The sequence below is a fragment of the Manis javanica genome, chromosome 3 (genome assembly GCF_040802235.1).
Source record: "Manis javanica isolate MJ-LG chromosome 3, MJ_LKY, whole genome shotgun sequence".
NCBI lineage: Eukaryota > Metazoa > Chordata > Mammalia > Pholidota > Manidae > Manis > Manis javanica.
The window spans coordinates 202,958,438-202,973,057 of record NC_133158.1 but is presented as its reverse complement, the minus strand read 5'-3'; the positions used below and the strand labels follow the sequence as shown (position 1 = coordinate 202,973,057).

Genomic DNA, 14,620 nt, shown 5'->3' with positions numbered 1-14,620 from the left:
TTCTTGATTAAATGTCCTGTATAATCAGTGTCAGAGGACACGGGCAGGCTGTGAATGGCTTGAACTAGAATTATATAGTGTTGGCAAAGGTCCAGTGGTAGACACACATGGATGGTGACGTGACTTCAGTGTTAAGCAGACGACGTTAGTTAAGTACAAAAAGGGCGATAACCACAGTAAAATAAGCAACATGAAATGGTAAGAATTTAAAAATAAAATGTCACTGGAACTTGGTATAACCAGTGCCAGAACACGATTTCTCATGACTCTTTGTGGGGTATTGAGTCAGGTTTTACGTGAACATGATTGATGGGATCACAAAGGGGGAATCAGTATTATGTTCTGACTCAGAAGCTTTGGGGAGGCAGTATTGTGTGTTTAAACAAGCCTTCCAGGTAATTCTGAATCAGGCAAATATTTGAGAAAACCTGGCTCAGACTATAACTACTATAAAGAACACAAAGTCAAATACTTTACACAAAGATCAATATTTGCATTAAAGCTTTTGTTTTCCTTCTTAGAGTCTAACAAGTAAGTATGATCACTGCTGAACAGACATGACCCTCATGTGGAATATGTAGTTTTTAAATTGGGGTTGTGAGGTGTTCTATTTCCCTGTGGGTATGTAGGAAGCCAGAACCAACCCTGCTTCTACCCCAACAACAAGAAAGTCCTAGTAAACCAAAAAAATCACAATTTTGCTAAACATATCCAAGAGCTGAAGTCACTGGTAAACCAAGTAGAAAGAAAGCCCACTGCATCTTGGGGACCTAGGAGACGAGATACAAGTGTGGGCTCACTGGTGGCAGACCACAAGGGGAAGGACACTGGGTGCGCCACAACTGGGGAAGAAATTATAATGGATCAGAAAAGGTCAGAGGGAAAAGCAGAGGGTCTTGTCACCTCAGGGCAAAGGTGCAGACACACTGGGGCCAAGGAGAGGTCAAAACAAAACAAGAGACACTTCTACCTCTGGGCAGGTCCCCTACACAGCATCCTATACTGGTAACAGATGTCTGCTGCCCTGGGAAGGGGAAAGCAACCCTCTGTGGAGGGCCAGCCAGCAGTAGCTGATGGGGTGTGGATGCCAGAAGGAGAGGCAGGAATACCAAGAAAGGCCACATCTAAGCCCCCCCCACACAGGGCCTGCACAGGGTGAAGGCTGGGCTACATCATCCCCCCCACTAGGTCAGTGAGCTCCAAATTATGGGCACACTGCAGCCTCCCCTGGGGGAAATTAAAGTGTGCACAAGGGAGCAGCCCCTGGTGGAAATGAACAGGGAAGTTGCAGACAAAGTTGCGACATTGAGAAAATACCTCTGACCTCCCAGCCTCCAATCTCAGGAAAAGGAATTCAAAGCCCAAGGAGTGTTGCAGGGAATCACAGGAATGGGAGCACCCCAACTCAGCTGATACTGACTGGGTTCTCCAGACAGCACCTTTCCACACACACTGAGGGCCCAACAGAAGAGGTGTGTCCCTCTAGCTGCATCCACAGTGTCTAGCATTTAGTCAACAAGTACACGACACACAAACAGACAAGGAGAAAAATGCCCTGTGAGGAGAGAAAATAATAGAGCAGACACAGACATGCCCCCAGGTTCAAAATACTGAATGAAATTTAAAGTAATTATGAGTAAACTGTCAAATATTCTAGTGAAAATAAATGCAATATGAAAGATGTACAGGAATTTCAGCAGAGATGGCCCCATGGCCTGAGTGGTGTCCCCAAAACTCATACACTGGTGACTTAATCCACAGTGTTCATGTACTGGGGGTGAGGCCTTCAGGGAGGCCATGAGGGAGCGTCCTGCTAGGGAGATGAGGAGACGCTGAGGCACTTTCTCCCTACAGCACAGAGGACAGGCCAGGTGAGACGCAAGAAGGGAACCAACCATCCACAAGCCAGGAAAAGGGGTCTCACCAGACACCAAACTGGCAGCACCTTGATCTTGGACTTCTAGCCTCGAGAACTGTGAGAAAATTAAGTTTTGTGTAACTAGCTGCTTGGTCAGTATTTTGTTACAGCATCCACACAGACTAATACACTCTGGACACTGTCTAAGTCATCAGAATTGCTGGAAATAAAAATATGATAGGAGGTGAAGAATGTGTTGCCAGGCTCATCAGTCACTCTGGACAGCCTCAGAGGCAGACACTGCATTTGAAGATAGCACTTCAGAAATCACTCAATTAACTTAAAAAGAGTGACAAAAAATAACATGGCATCCAAGAGGTATGGGATAATGTGAAAGAACCCAGCATAACTGTAATTTGGATCCCAGGAAAAGAGAGACAATAGTGCAGAAGATTTTGTGAGGAAATAATGGTCAAGAATTTTTAAAAATTCATGACAGACACCACGAAACAGATGCAAGAAATTCACAGAATTCTGAGGATAAATCCTAAAAAATTACCAAACACACACATACACGCATGCTACATAAATTATATTCAAGCTGCTGATAAAAAGAAAATGTCTAAGGCAGCCATAGGAAAAAGAATCATGCCTCTAAAGGAATAAAAATAAGATTTACAACAGACTTACTAAAAACCGAAAAAGCCAGAAAATAATGGAGCCAGGTGTTTACAGAGCAGGCAGGAAAATAGAATGGCCATCCTACAATTCTGTGCCTAAAGGAAATATCTTTAAAAATGGGGCACACAGACATACCCAACACAAAATATAAAAAGTAGCTCTTCAGGCAAAAGGAGTATGATACCACACAAAATTCGGATCTACACAAAAAATGTCTTCAGGAAACCTCTCTCCCCAGTTCCCTTGGCTAGCTGCACCACTGAAAAAAACGCTGCCTTTCTGTCTGGGGTGACAAGGTTCGAAGAGGGACCCTCTCAATCAGCACCTGGGGTGGGATTGGAAAAGAATCAGATCCCTGCAGGGCTGTCATCTCACATCCGGCATCCTCCCAAAGACTGCTTGAAGTGAACTGATATCTCTGGGAAGTTATTTCCTGATATTTTACAAATGCGGTTATTGTAAGGAACTCTGTGCACTATGACTGCCTTGATGACTGTCTCTAATTTTATTATTATAATGCTTCAGATGAATAAGAGCTCTTCATTGGCCAAGAAAAACTCCCAAAATGCACTAAAAGAAATGGTTCAAAAACAGATTAAAAAAAAAAAAAAAAGCAAGACCCATCTCTATGCTGCTTACAAGAGACTCACCTCAAACCCAAAGACTATAGGAACAAAGAAAGACTGAAGGAACAAAACAGCAGCAGAATCACAGAACCCAAGAATGGACTAACAGTTACCAAAGGGAAAGGGACTGGGGAGAAAGGGAGGGAAGGGAGGGATAAGGATGGGGAAAAAGAAAGGGGACATTACGATTGGCATGTATAATGTGGGGGGCACGGGGAGGGCTGTGCAACACAGAGAAGACAAGTAGTGATTCTACAGCATCTTACTACACTGATGGACAGTGACTGTAATGGGGTTTGTGGGGGGGGATTTGGTGAAGGGGGGACCCTAGTAAACATAATATTCTTCATGTAACTGTAGATTAATGACAACAAAATAAATTAATTAATTTAAAAAAAAAATACCCTACCTGTCAAGGCTGCCACTCAAAATAGAAAGGGAGATAGTTTCCCAGACAAGCAGAGGCTAAAGGAGGTCATAAGTACTAAACTAGCTTTACAAGGAATATTAAAGGCACCTACTTAAGTTGAAAAGAAAAGGCCAAAACTAGAAACAACAAAATAGTTGGAAGAAAAAAAATCTCTCTGATAAAAACAAACATATAGTAAAGATAGTGAGTCAACCACTTATAAAGCTACTATGAAGGTCAAAAGACAAAAGTAGTAAAATCAACTCTATCTACAATTTTAGTTAAGGCATACACAAAATAAAAAGATGTAAAATATGACATAAAAATATATGGTGTAGTGGAGTAAAAAGTTAGTGCTTTTGGAATATTTTCAAACTTAAGTGACTACCAATATAAAATAGATTGCTGTAGAGATAGGTTGTTATATATGCACTTTATGGTAGCCACAAATCAAAAGCCTATAGTATATACACACTAAAAAATAAAAATAAATGGTTCAAAGAGAACTCTAGAATTAAGCTTATAGCTGGACTAGTGCAGTAGACTACCAGAAATGGGCAGCGTATCCTCTGTATTGGTGCCTACCAGACTGTCCTGAGCCTTCCTGCTGGCATTCTCTCCTGCTTTTGACAGTAGCATACCACTGGAAATTATTAGAATTTCTCTATTCTTGTATTTTCTTTCATGAGATTATACTCTTTAAGCACTCTGTAGCCTGTAATGAAATTTAATACATATTACCAGATAATATTAATAGTATAATAATTATTAGGTAATATTAATATATGTTGTCAGATAGCCAGGACAGAATGCAAGACTCAAAGAATGCAGGACAGAGGACAAACATTACACTCATACGTGAATGTGGGTAAAGCCTAAGGGTGTCAGTAACTGTCTAAAGAAGGCAACTATGTCACCCAAAAATAATGCCCCACAACCACAAGACAAAATGACACAGGCGTTGTGTAGGAAGTGCACACAGCTGACACACACAGCCAGCAGACACTACGCTGTGTTTAAGTGAACACTTGTTTTATTGCTTCCTTGCTACCCTTCTCTTCCTTCACTTATTTTCCCATCTGCCCACATGTTAGGAAGGAGAGGCTGCTGATTGGTAGTAACTAATAATGGCTTTGAAGGCGTCCAGGTTCAGAGCATGGTGCAGAACCACATGCTGCCATTGTTAGCACCTCCATGCAGGAAATCAGGGATTTGTGCAGTGAAAGCAGGAAAACATAAGGAAGAAAATTTTTCCCAGCTGCCTGCTCACTCGATTTAATTCAGTGGTGCTAGACACAAAGCCACAGGCAACCACCTCACAGAAAGAATGACAGTCACTTACTAATTTGACCCGATGGCCGGGAGTGGCGCTGAGCTCCCACGTGCATTCCTTCCTGCTTGGGTACTTGTCCGGCCAGTTGGGGCTGGTGATAAAGCCGCTTGGGCTGTGGATCTTCTGTTCACACTCGGCTGTGCCAATAACAATAACACAATCAGTGCAGAGATCTAGCCCAGGATGGGCCAGCAAAGACACAGCCTCCTTAGCCACTATGCTGCTGAAAGATTTTCCTAAACACTAATCATCACTTTAGTCACTGTTATCACGTTCATCTGCTACAGCAAGTATGTTGCTGAGCATAATCAGGCAGTTTGTTTTCTTGCTCGCATGAAATTTACTGTGTTTATGGTGAATGAGATAAATGCCAAAAATAAAATGAACTATTTTAAATTGCCAAATCTATAAGCTCAGATTTTACTAGAGCAATCTATATTGACAATCAAGAGCATCAACACTTGGTATGTATGTGCAAACTGTTTAATGCAATGCCACAAACAGAAATCGATGGACTACACCATTTTCAATTCACTGTTCTCTAAGGACAGAAACATCCTTTACAGCAAATCAACATCCTTAAGACACTTTCAGAAAACCCTGTGTTAACATTTTCTCTCTCCCTTGGTTCAAGTATACATTTTGCATACCTAAACCACAACTTTAGCTGCTAAATCAAATCAATGCTAATTTCATCAAAGTAAATGAAAGCACTAGCAGGAAAAATAAATGAACAGTTCCTAGCCATGGAGCAAACTCCTAAACTGATTTCAAAGACGACATGATCAGTGAACACTACATTCTTTCAGGTTCTTCACAATTTAAATAAGCACACCTTAGAGGAGACATCCCATCCTGGTAATGAGAAACTTCAGAAATACTGAACATCTTCTGGGGGGTTGTTCTCTGTAATTCATGAAGCACCGCCCTGTACATCCAGGTTAGACTGGAACTGCTTGTGTGTATGTTATATCCCTCCTAAATATGACTGATTCTCTGAGAACTTGCAATAAGCCTCTTCGGCAAAATCCTTTACCTATCACACCGCAGTGCTGCACAGTAAGCTTGAAGTGCGAAGTTAATGTGCTTTGCTGCATTCCTTACTGCTAGACCTGCTAGACTGCATCTTAACTACTGGGGTCCATCAGGAGGCTTGAATTTATGAGAGGGCTACAAGAAGGGGAGAAATTTCAAACATTATAGGACATGTAGCAGACAACAGCCTTAAAGTCTGGATCCTGTCTTGATGGGTTTCCTGAATTTTGCTTTCCCTGTCCCTGCCATCTGAAATAGGAAGTCTCCTAAGGGACAAAGGCAAGAGGCTGTAAGGTGGCCATTCTATGGCAGAGGTGACAGAAAATCCAACCCCTTTACTGGCAATAAAAATAAACTTTATTTGGGGGTACCTGGATATCATTCTTTCTAAAGGGAAGTTTCCTATGAAATCTTGTCTTGAACATATTTACTGTAATGAACAGGGACTTGGATATCTAAATCTATTTGCTGCCTGTAAGCCATGGACTACATGCATACTCTGCAAAAGCTGTCTCTTTTTCTGATTACCTTCTGCATCTGCAAAAGAACTGGGCCTGTCTCCCTGCCTATTGATTTAAGTAAATATTTCACCAGGTTACAAATGTCAGAATTTTCATGGGTGTATGCTCGCACACAAGAGTAAAAAAGAGCAAAAAAATACTGTCTGTGTATGATTCTGGGCACTGTCATTAGCTCAGTGAAAAAAGAGAAAAGAAAAATCAGCCATGGCATGTGACCATATTTGAATGGAACTGAATGGGACCAGAGTCAATTCAGGAATGCTGTGCTGTGCCAGTGGGCATACAGAGCTGCTCCCTCACCGGAGTCTGGTCTCATGCCTACCAATCTACATATGCTAATGACTAAAGTTACAATATGTGTCTCAATGTGTCTCAGTAATTCTTTCAAAATAGGCATCCATCCAAGTTAAGTAGAAAATTCAGGATCAGACCCTTGAAGGAAGAAATAAGACCTGAATGATCACTTCCCGGGATGGGAGTCTAGCTCACATTGGCAAACAAGGTGAAGATCATTGTTTTATAAAATCTTGGAATATTGGTAGGCAACTATTATGTTACTAGTATGCTTTTTCTTCCTTTTGGCCAAAACCACGACTGAAAACTTTAAAAATGACTTAAAACACAGCATCTACCCTTTTCAAATGTCTTTTCTCTGGTAGGCATTTAAGTTTGATTCTCCTGGCATTTAAAGTGGCATGACTTGTATAGCACATACAATGAGGTCTTCTGGGAAGGAAAATGAAACCAAGTGCAAAACATTTAGCAGAGGCCAAGTGTAAAGATGGGAGACCATTATAAGGTCTGTTCTGCAGAGACCTGTGGATACACGGTGTTTTCGGCACCAGCTGGCAGCACAGCAACGTCCGTGTTTGTTACACAGCTCTTCCAAAGCCACCCACGGGTGCGGGGCAGAGCCTGGAGTAGTATGAGGTTTCCGACAGTGTGCCTGCACCCTCTGAATGCTGCATCTTCATTCTTTGACATTCCGGTAGGGAACAATGACATCCCTCATTGATATGACTCTATACCCGGGGGCAGAGCTTTACCCAAACTGCATGGAATTGCAGACGTGGTCCACAGGAGATCACCCCTCTCCTACCTTCCTTGCAGCCATGTTTATTTTCATGCAGAACAAACCCATTCCGGCACTGGCACACGTAGCTTCCCATTGTGTTGACACACTCGTGCTGACACCCGCCATTGTCCTTGGAGCATTCGTCTTTGTCTAGCAAGGAGATAACCCCATAGTTTAGCAAATCTCTTTAAAACAAAAGGTATGAAAGGGGAGTCATTTAATCGTGGTTAACACTGGTAAGGGGTGAACTAAGTCACCAAATTCCCTCTTTCCAACAAAACAAAAAAAAAATCAGACAATTTTAGTGAGTTCATACCACCCCCTCCTTGTTTAGCATTGAGCCTGTGCCATGAATTGAGTTTCTTAGGCCTTTTGACCTGGGTGACCACTTGCAGTTACTCCCCCTTCACCCCTATGCTGGGGGAGAAGTTTTGAATAGGAGGAAGGAAATGAATGGATCTTTTTCCAACCAACCATAAACATTTATTGCCAATTTGTAAAAAATAAACTTAAAATTGTGAGTAGTGTAAATAAATGCCAGAGGTGGCATTAAACTTGAGGGAAAGTCTGCAGTGTGTTAATCATGGTGACAGACAGAGGCTAAACAAGGTCCCAAGACTTGTGGGCAGTCACATTTCTAAAAAATCACTCAGTATAACTACTGTAGTTGATTTTTTTGTTAACTTTGCAGTTACCATTAGCGTTAATGAATGTGGACATTTCATAACACACCAAGAGAGAAAAGCCATCATTAGACTATCCTAAAGAAGAGCCTTAGTTTATAAGATTTTAGACAAATCTACTCTGGAAGACCAGCTTATTAGTAAGCAGTTCCCTAAAGGCTTTGCATGTGCTAGAAGTAAAGTTTGGAACAGGAAATACGAGCCATAAGAAATAGCCCACAGATTTACTACAGGGAATAAAAGCCAAACTAGATTAGCAGGCAGTCAGCCCAGCGGAGTGTGGAGGCATCAGCCACCACACTACGTCATTCGGCAGTCATTCCTGGCTGGCTTGTGTCCACTAAAGTTAAAACTGGCAGACTGCTGCTGACACACACACGTGAGGACATTGCTCAGAATTTCATCCCTCTCACAGCACAGAGAATGGCAGTCATATCAGACATTAGGCTGAATTCAAAATTTACACTGTCCATGGATTTTTCTAGTGAGAATTTGTGAGCTCGTGGTGGCACGCAAATAGCTAAAGCTACTTTTGCTTTTTTATCTAATCAATATGTAGGAAAGACATTTTAATCAAAGAATCTGATAGTAACTTTTAAGACTGTCTCTGTTTTTCCATTTTTGGAGATTGGTTACATGACCGTGCACATGTGCTTCCAGGATATAGTCATGCATTGGCCGTATCAGAATATTGCAAGTACATACAGGCAGTCCTAAAGCTCTAAAGAACATGGCAGATTCAAAATATCTGTGATTTATGAGTTCTCTACCTATCCTTAATACTTCATTTCACTGTTAATATTCTGGAGACTAAGCAAAAACATAAGTAACAGAAGAATAAAGAAAATTGTCTACCAGAGCATCAAATATAAGAAATCAGAAGTAATGGTGAATTAGCCTCATAAAGTTCATCTTAGAGAACTTAATAATAATGTAGTAGCCCTATTCCCTTAGCTGTATGGACAGTGAAAATTACAGTTTATGAGTTATGAATGACCTATGCAGGATGGACAGACAGGAGGGCATGCCCCTGCCACTGTGGTGTCAGCTGCCTCCATTTCTAATTCAGACAAGCAGGCAGTAAATGATTTAAATTCATTATTTTAGAACAACTTTTCTGAGGTTCTTTCCTTAAGATGCTACAGAAAATCATTTCCTCATGAGTGGAGGTAAGAAACACACTTCATCTTTGTTAAGTGGGAAGAGCCAATTAAAATATTACTCTGAAATAGACCATATTTCATACGAGAATGTTTATATAATGATTGTGTGGTGTACTTAAAAACCCATTAGCGTGAACTTTAGTTATACTGTAGGTCAACCAGACTTTTAAGAGTTGGTGGAAATCTCACACCTTCTGAGTCACACTTTCATTGGACCTGTTTGGATCACCATACGCGGGAGATACAAAAACACTAAAATGCAAGTGAGCACAAGTTACTATTACTGAGTTGAAGTCCAGTCATTTATAATGAAAACAATTCTAACATATAAAATATTTCTAACACTTAGACTATATTCTAGTGCAAATCTCAAAGAACTGGGTTATACTTCCGAGGAGAATTATTTTCTTTAGATTTGATAGAACACAATCTGACCTGCAGTAATGGTAAGTAAAGAGAAATGAAGTTGAAAGGGAAACTGATCCTGTTTAATAGTAGTTTTTTATAACCAATTATTCATATTTCTGAAAAATATGGATAGTTCAAAAATAATTTTTAGAGAAGGATTTCATATAATCAGTATTGTCTAAGTATTTATTTTTTTCAGCCTCCCAGTCTATTAGTGTTTCCTGCCTTTATCCCTACCTCTGATGTCACTTAATGTAAACCTTATCATATGAAAATTAACAGCTATCAAATACACTGCTAAAATGCATGTGTCGGTTAATCTAAAGTTAGCTAAAATTCAAAACTGGAGTAATCAAAATAGCAACTCAAAGCAGCAGAGGAATCATGCCCAGCAAATTAGCATATAAAACTGTGCCCCGAGTCAAGCAGTCATATGAAAAGAGAAAATTTCAGTGAACACTGGAATACTTAAAATTATCCACACAATTTACATCATGCAAAGAAAGAAAGCCATTTATTTAAATCAATATTTTAAGTTGTCTAGGGAATAGAGAATACTGTGTGGTTATTTTTAAAATACTTGTTTTTACAGTGGAAGAAAACTATTCTACTTAAAGGGAATGTGATTCAGGATTATCTGTATTGATGAGAAATAGCAACATCATAAAAGACAAATTCCACAAATATAATCTGGACATTTTATGTATGAAAGATCCTCAAGGAAAAAAGCTCTGGTTATGTTTTCACTTACTCTCCCTCCCTTTCTCCTCTCAGGACACAAACTACATTTATTTCCAACAGTCAAAATCCAAAGGAGAAAAGGGGGAAGATGCAGAGTTTCAAATATTTATCAGAATGATTTGCATAATAAATGGAATAATTATGAATTCTATCAATAGTTCAATAATTTGAAATTTTCTAGCATTTTCATATGGTAGGCACAAAGTTTTAAAAACATTTTTTGTTAATGACAGACACAAATGTTTGGTTGAGCAGAAATTAAAACATTTATTTTCTGCAGATGGAAATAGCCTCCTTTGGAATGGACTATATCTGCTTTCCATTCCCTCATGTGGGCTGAAGGAAGGGTCTGTTATTAGGGAAGAGGATGTGGCATTTCCTATTAGAGGCCTGCAGAGCATCTCTGAGATGATCAGAAGCCATCAGCCTCTGAATAATACATACTGGATGGAACTGAAGTGGCAACCTGTCTCAGGGTCTTGCAAGATTCAAAAATAAAAATTTTCTCTTTGCAGAAAGCTTCCTTGTCTGTAGGAAAAAGAAGTAAATGGTCCATGCACCAGAATGGAAACACATATGAGCTGATATACTCCTAATAAATGCTCAAATATAAAATAAACAGAGCCATGCACATGTGCACACACACGGCACACACGGATTTCAACACAAAGCTATCAAATAAATAATCGCCTTCAAAGAGCACTCATAAACTCTACAGAGAGCTGCAGTGGAGACAATTTGCTCTTTTCAAAGCATGCAAATGTTTAAATATCTTTAATAATAAAAACTTGGAGCCAGACTCAAAATCACAGGGAGGTTTTCATTGCATTGCCACTTGAAAATATGCACACTAATATTCCAAGCTTTGTGAGAATAACATGTGGTTGAGTTTCTTCTAAGAATATCTGCTACCATTCCATGAGACAAGTGATATGAGGAGGGACAACTTAATAAGATATCTGTGCACAGTGAAAGGTGGAAGAGATGAGGAGCATGCAGTTGAAACCACTCAAATTTAGAGGTAGAAAAAAATCACACACAGATCATCTGACTCTTGTATTTGTTACACACAGAAATAAAGTGGGAGTCAGCAAACCTGGGTTTTATTCTGTTTCTGCCAAAGAGCAAGGCAGGAAAGCCATAGGTAATAGGTCACTTCCCAGTTAAAGTTGTCTGGGAGGGAAAGACTACTAATGAGGCTGATTCTCCTAGTTCTCGGTTCCCGCTGTTGCAGAAGTCATGATTGACATCCTTTCCCTAATGCAGGGCTGCCTAAAGAAGGCGGAGCACCTACACTCAATTCTCATTGCCTGCTGCCATTTGTTACATTATTCCCAAATAGTGAATGCTGCAATTAAAATCTTTAAAAGCACATCAAATTTCCCAAGTGTTGCTGTTTTTACATGCATACAGTACTACTAATACTACTGTTTAACTCATTTAAATAAAAATAACTTTGTTTTGTGTAGAATATAGTTAACTTTGCTTAAACACTTAACATAAGTCAATTATATCATGTATACCTATGCAGTTGTGTATATTTATATTCAAATACAATATCATATAAAATTAAGATTGTTTGTACTCTCATATAAAGTAATTATTTTAAATCTAAAAACAAACCTCACTCAGTCCAAGAAAATAGCAGTACTATATTATTAGACCAGATATCTTCTAAAAAATGACTATGACACTATACTAGCTAGAAATATATTAATAATAAATGAATTAATAATGAATGAATAATAAATGAATTAGCTAGAAAACTGAATACACACGTAAGTCCATATCATGTTCAAATAGCCTTACTCTGATAGTCCTATTTTCCTTATTTGCTCTGATATTATTTCACTATATTACTTTTTGAATATAACCTAGAATCAGTACAGTAGATCACATTTTGATATTTGCAAAGGAGCTTGTCTACTTTCTGCTGAATAATAATAATTCAGTAACTTCTAAATTTTCGAGCTATATAGCATTTTTCACTTTTAAGATTTGAAATCAGAATTTACATGTGATGGCTTTTTTTCATGAACATGGAAGTGAAAGAAACCAATATTAATTATTCTTTTGTATAGATATTCTTCTAATTCTATTTCTAAGGCTATACAGTGCTATTTAAAAGCAGAAGCTGCGTGTAAAAATAGTTAAAACCACTATATGATTATTTTATTGAATAGTTACATTTTGGAAATAATGCTATAAATTTTATTTCACTGTATACATTAAAAATCTAAATATATCTCTTTCTTATTTTTCTTGATGCATCTCTGCTGAAAGAAAGCTAGAATTTATTTTTAAATAGCTTTCCTTTCCAAACAATGTGTTCCAAATAATATTATTTCTTCTTTTTATTGAATTCCTTTATAATTGTTCTTAGAAAAAGACTATGGAAAGAAAGTAGCTGAACTTGTTGTATTCCTTTTTATGTTTTCATAAATACATAAACACTTCTGAAAATTTTACAACACTGGTTACAAACAGAAACAAGACTTAAGTCTCCATAAATTTTTCTTGATTAGCATATACAATACAGCAATATATTTATTCAATTGTCTATAACAAGATGTTATAAATTATCTACAAAAATAACATGATTAAAATGTATCTCAATTCAAGACAATCTTATTAATATTACTAACCTGTATTAATATTTTTTAGTTAATTAATACATAGATGAATTTAAAATTTTATTCACTCTCAATGTCTTTTGCTTGCAAATCTAGAAATATCTGGGGTAACAGATAGTCAGAAATAGGTGCTTTTCTTCTACAGTTACTTTTGTATATTTATGGAAAACTGAGAGAAACTGGAGAAAGGGCTATAATGCATCACCTTCCCACTTCAGCACAGACATTTCGGGCATCTTTTCGTAACCACTCTCAGGTTCCCGCCCGCGTGCACACCACACGCACAGATGGGTTTACACCTAGCTCCCCATTACTGTGCTATCACATAGGACTTCTTACCCCGGGGAATCAGTAGCAGTCGTCCTGCTGCGGAACTGGCCGCAGAGCTTATCTGCTCTAGGGCGCTCACCACCTGTCTCCCGGTACCCCTAGTTCTCCCATTGCTGCCACTGTCAGAGCAGACCGGGAGCCTCCTTCTGGAATCTGGAATATTTCCTTCTGGAATAGCCCCAAGAATCAGATTTCTGAGGCAAGCAGAACAGTCATCCTAAGGACTTCATTCCGGTGCTAGGTTTCTTTCTAAATAGTTTGTCAGAGAAAACCCAGGGGTGTGTTTTATCAAATCCCCCAAGAGTGAATTTTAATATTAAAAAAAAATCCTTAAGTTTTATTTGTGAAATACAATATCCCCATGGTTTACAGGCTTACTTTTCTAATAAACATAATAAACTGTTTGACTTTTAACCTATGATTTTGTATCACTACACTTAAGGCATTATTAGAACTCATTAAAATAACATTTTAAGTGGGAACAGACCCTAAGTATTAAGACACATTATCTTTTGTATGATAGTCATTAAGACAGTAAGTGACCTAGGCCTTTATCTTTGGCATCTCTTGCTAGGACCACACCACTTCTTAGTTACAAATACAATGTTTTTATCTTAGCTTCTTCCTTCTTCCTGAGCAAGCACCTTCCCCTCTAACAAGAACTTCCAGAAAATTAAATGTGAGCTAGATCTAATGACTCACCCAGAACCACAGCATTTTAACTATGAATCTGACAAACTGCTGATGGTTTTCAATGCTCAATGCCCAAAAGTCTGTACTGAGTGATGATTTTCTACCTAATAATAGAATAATAATATCTAAGTAGATATAAGTATTATTAGATATAATAATAACACATTAATTAGGTTTTATATCTAATAATATAAAATAATAATCTAATAAAGAAGTGGAAAAACACCTGTTGTCTTCCAGGTCACAAACACACCTTATGTGTCATTGCAAAGGAAATGATCTGCTCTGTGTTTCTGAGACACAGGTTTAAATGCAGGTGTGCAGTTTCCATAACCCTTTGGCTGCTTCAGGTAAATATAATGATGAGGATATTACAGTCTCTCCTGACTAAGAAAGATATCTTGTGTGTAAGTTCCCAAAATGGCAGCTGT

At 38.6% G+C, this 14,620-nt stretch overlaps 1 protein-coding gene across 3 annotated transcripts in view; it reads right to left on the bottom strand.

The window, feature by feature from the left end:
* The window catches only part of TLL1 (tolloid like 1), a 190,985-nt gene that overhangs the window by 24,100 nt on the left and 152,265 nt on the right, over window positions 1–14,620 (bottom strand). For 2 of the 3 annotated variants that reach the window (XM_073232629.1, XM_073232627.1), the window contains exons 17-19: window positions 10,978–11,061; window positions 7,563–7,688; window positions 4,917–5,044 (exon numbers count right to left, since the gene is read on the bottom strand). In XM_073232629.1, the coding sequence (XP_073088730.1) occupies window positions 4,917–5,044; window positions 7,563–7,688; window positions 10,978–11,061 (338 nt within the window). The remainder of the gene's footprint in view (window positions 1–4,916; window positions 5,045–7,562; window positions 7,689–10,977; window positions 11,062–14,620) is intronic. The other variant, XM_073232628.1, reaches the window with a different exon arrangement.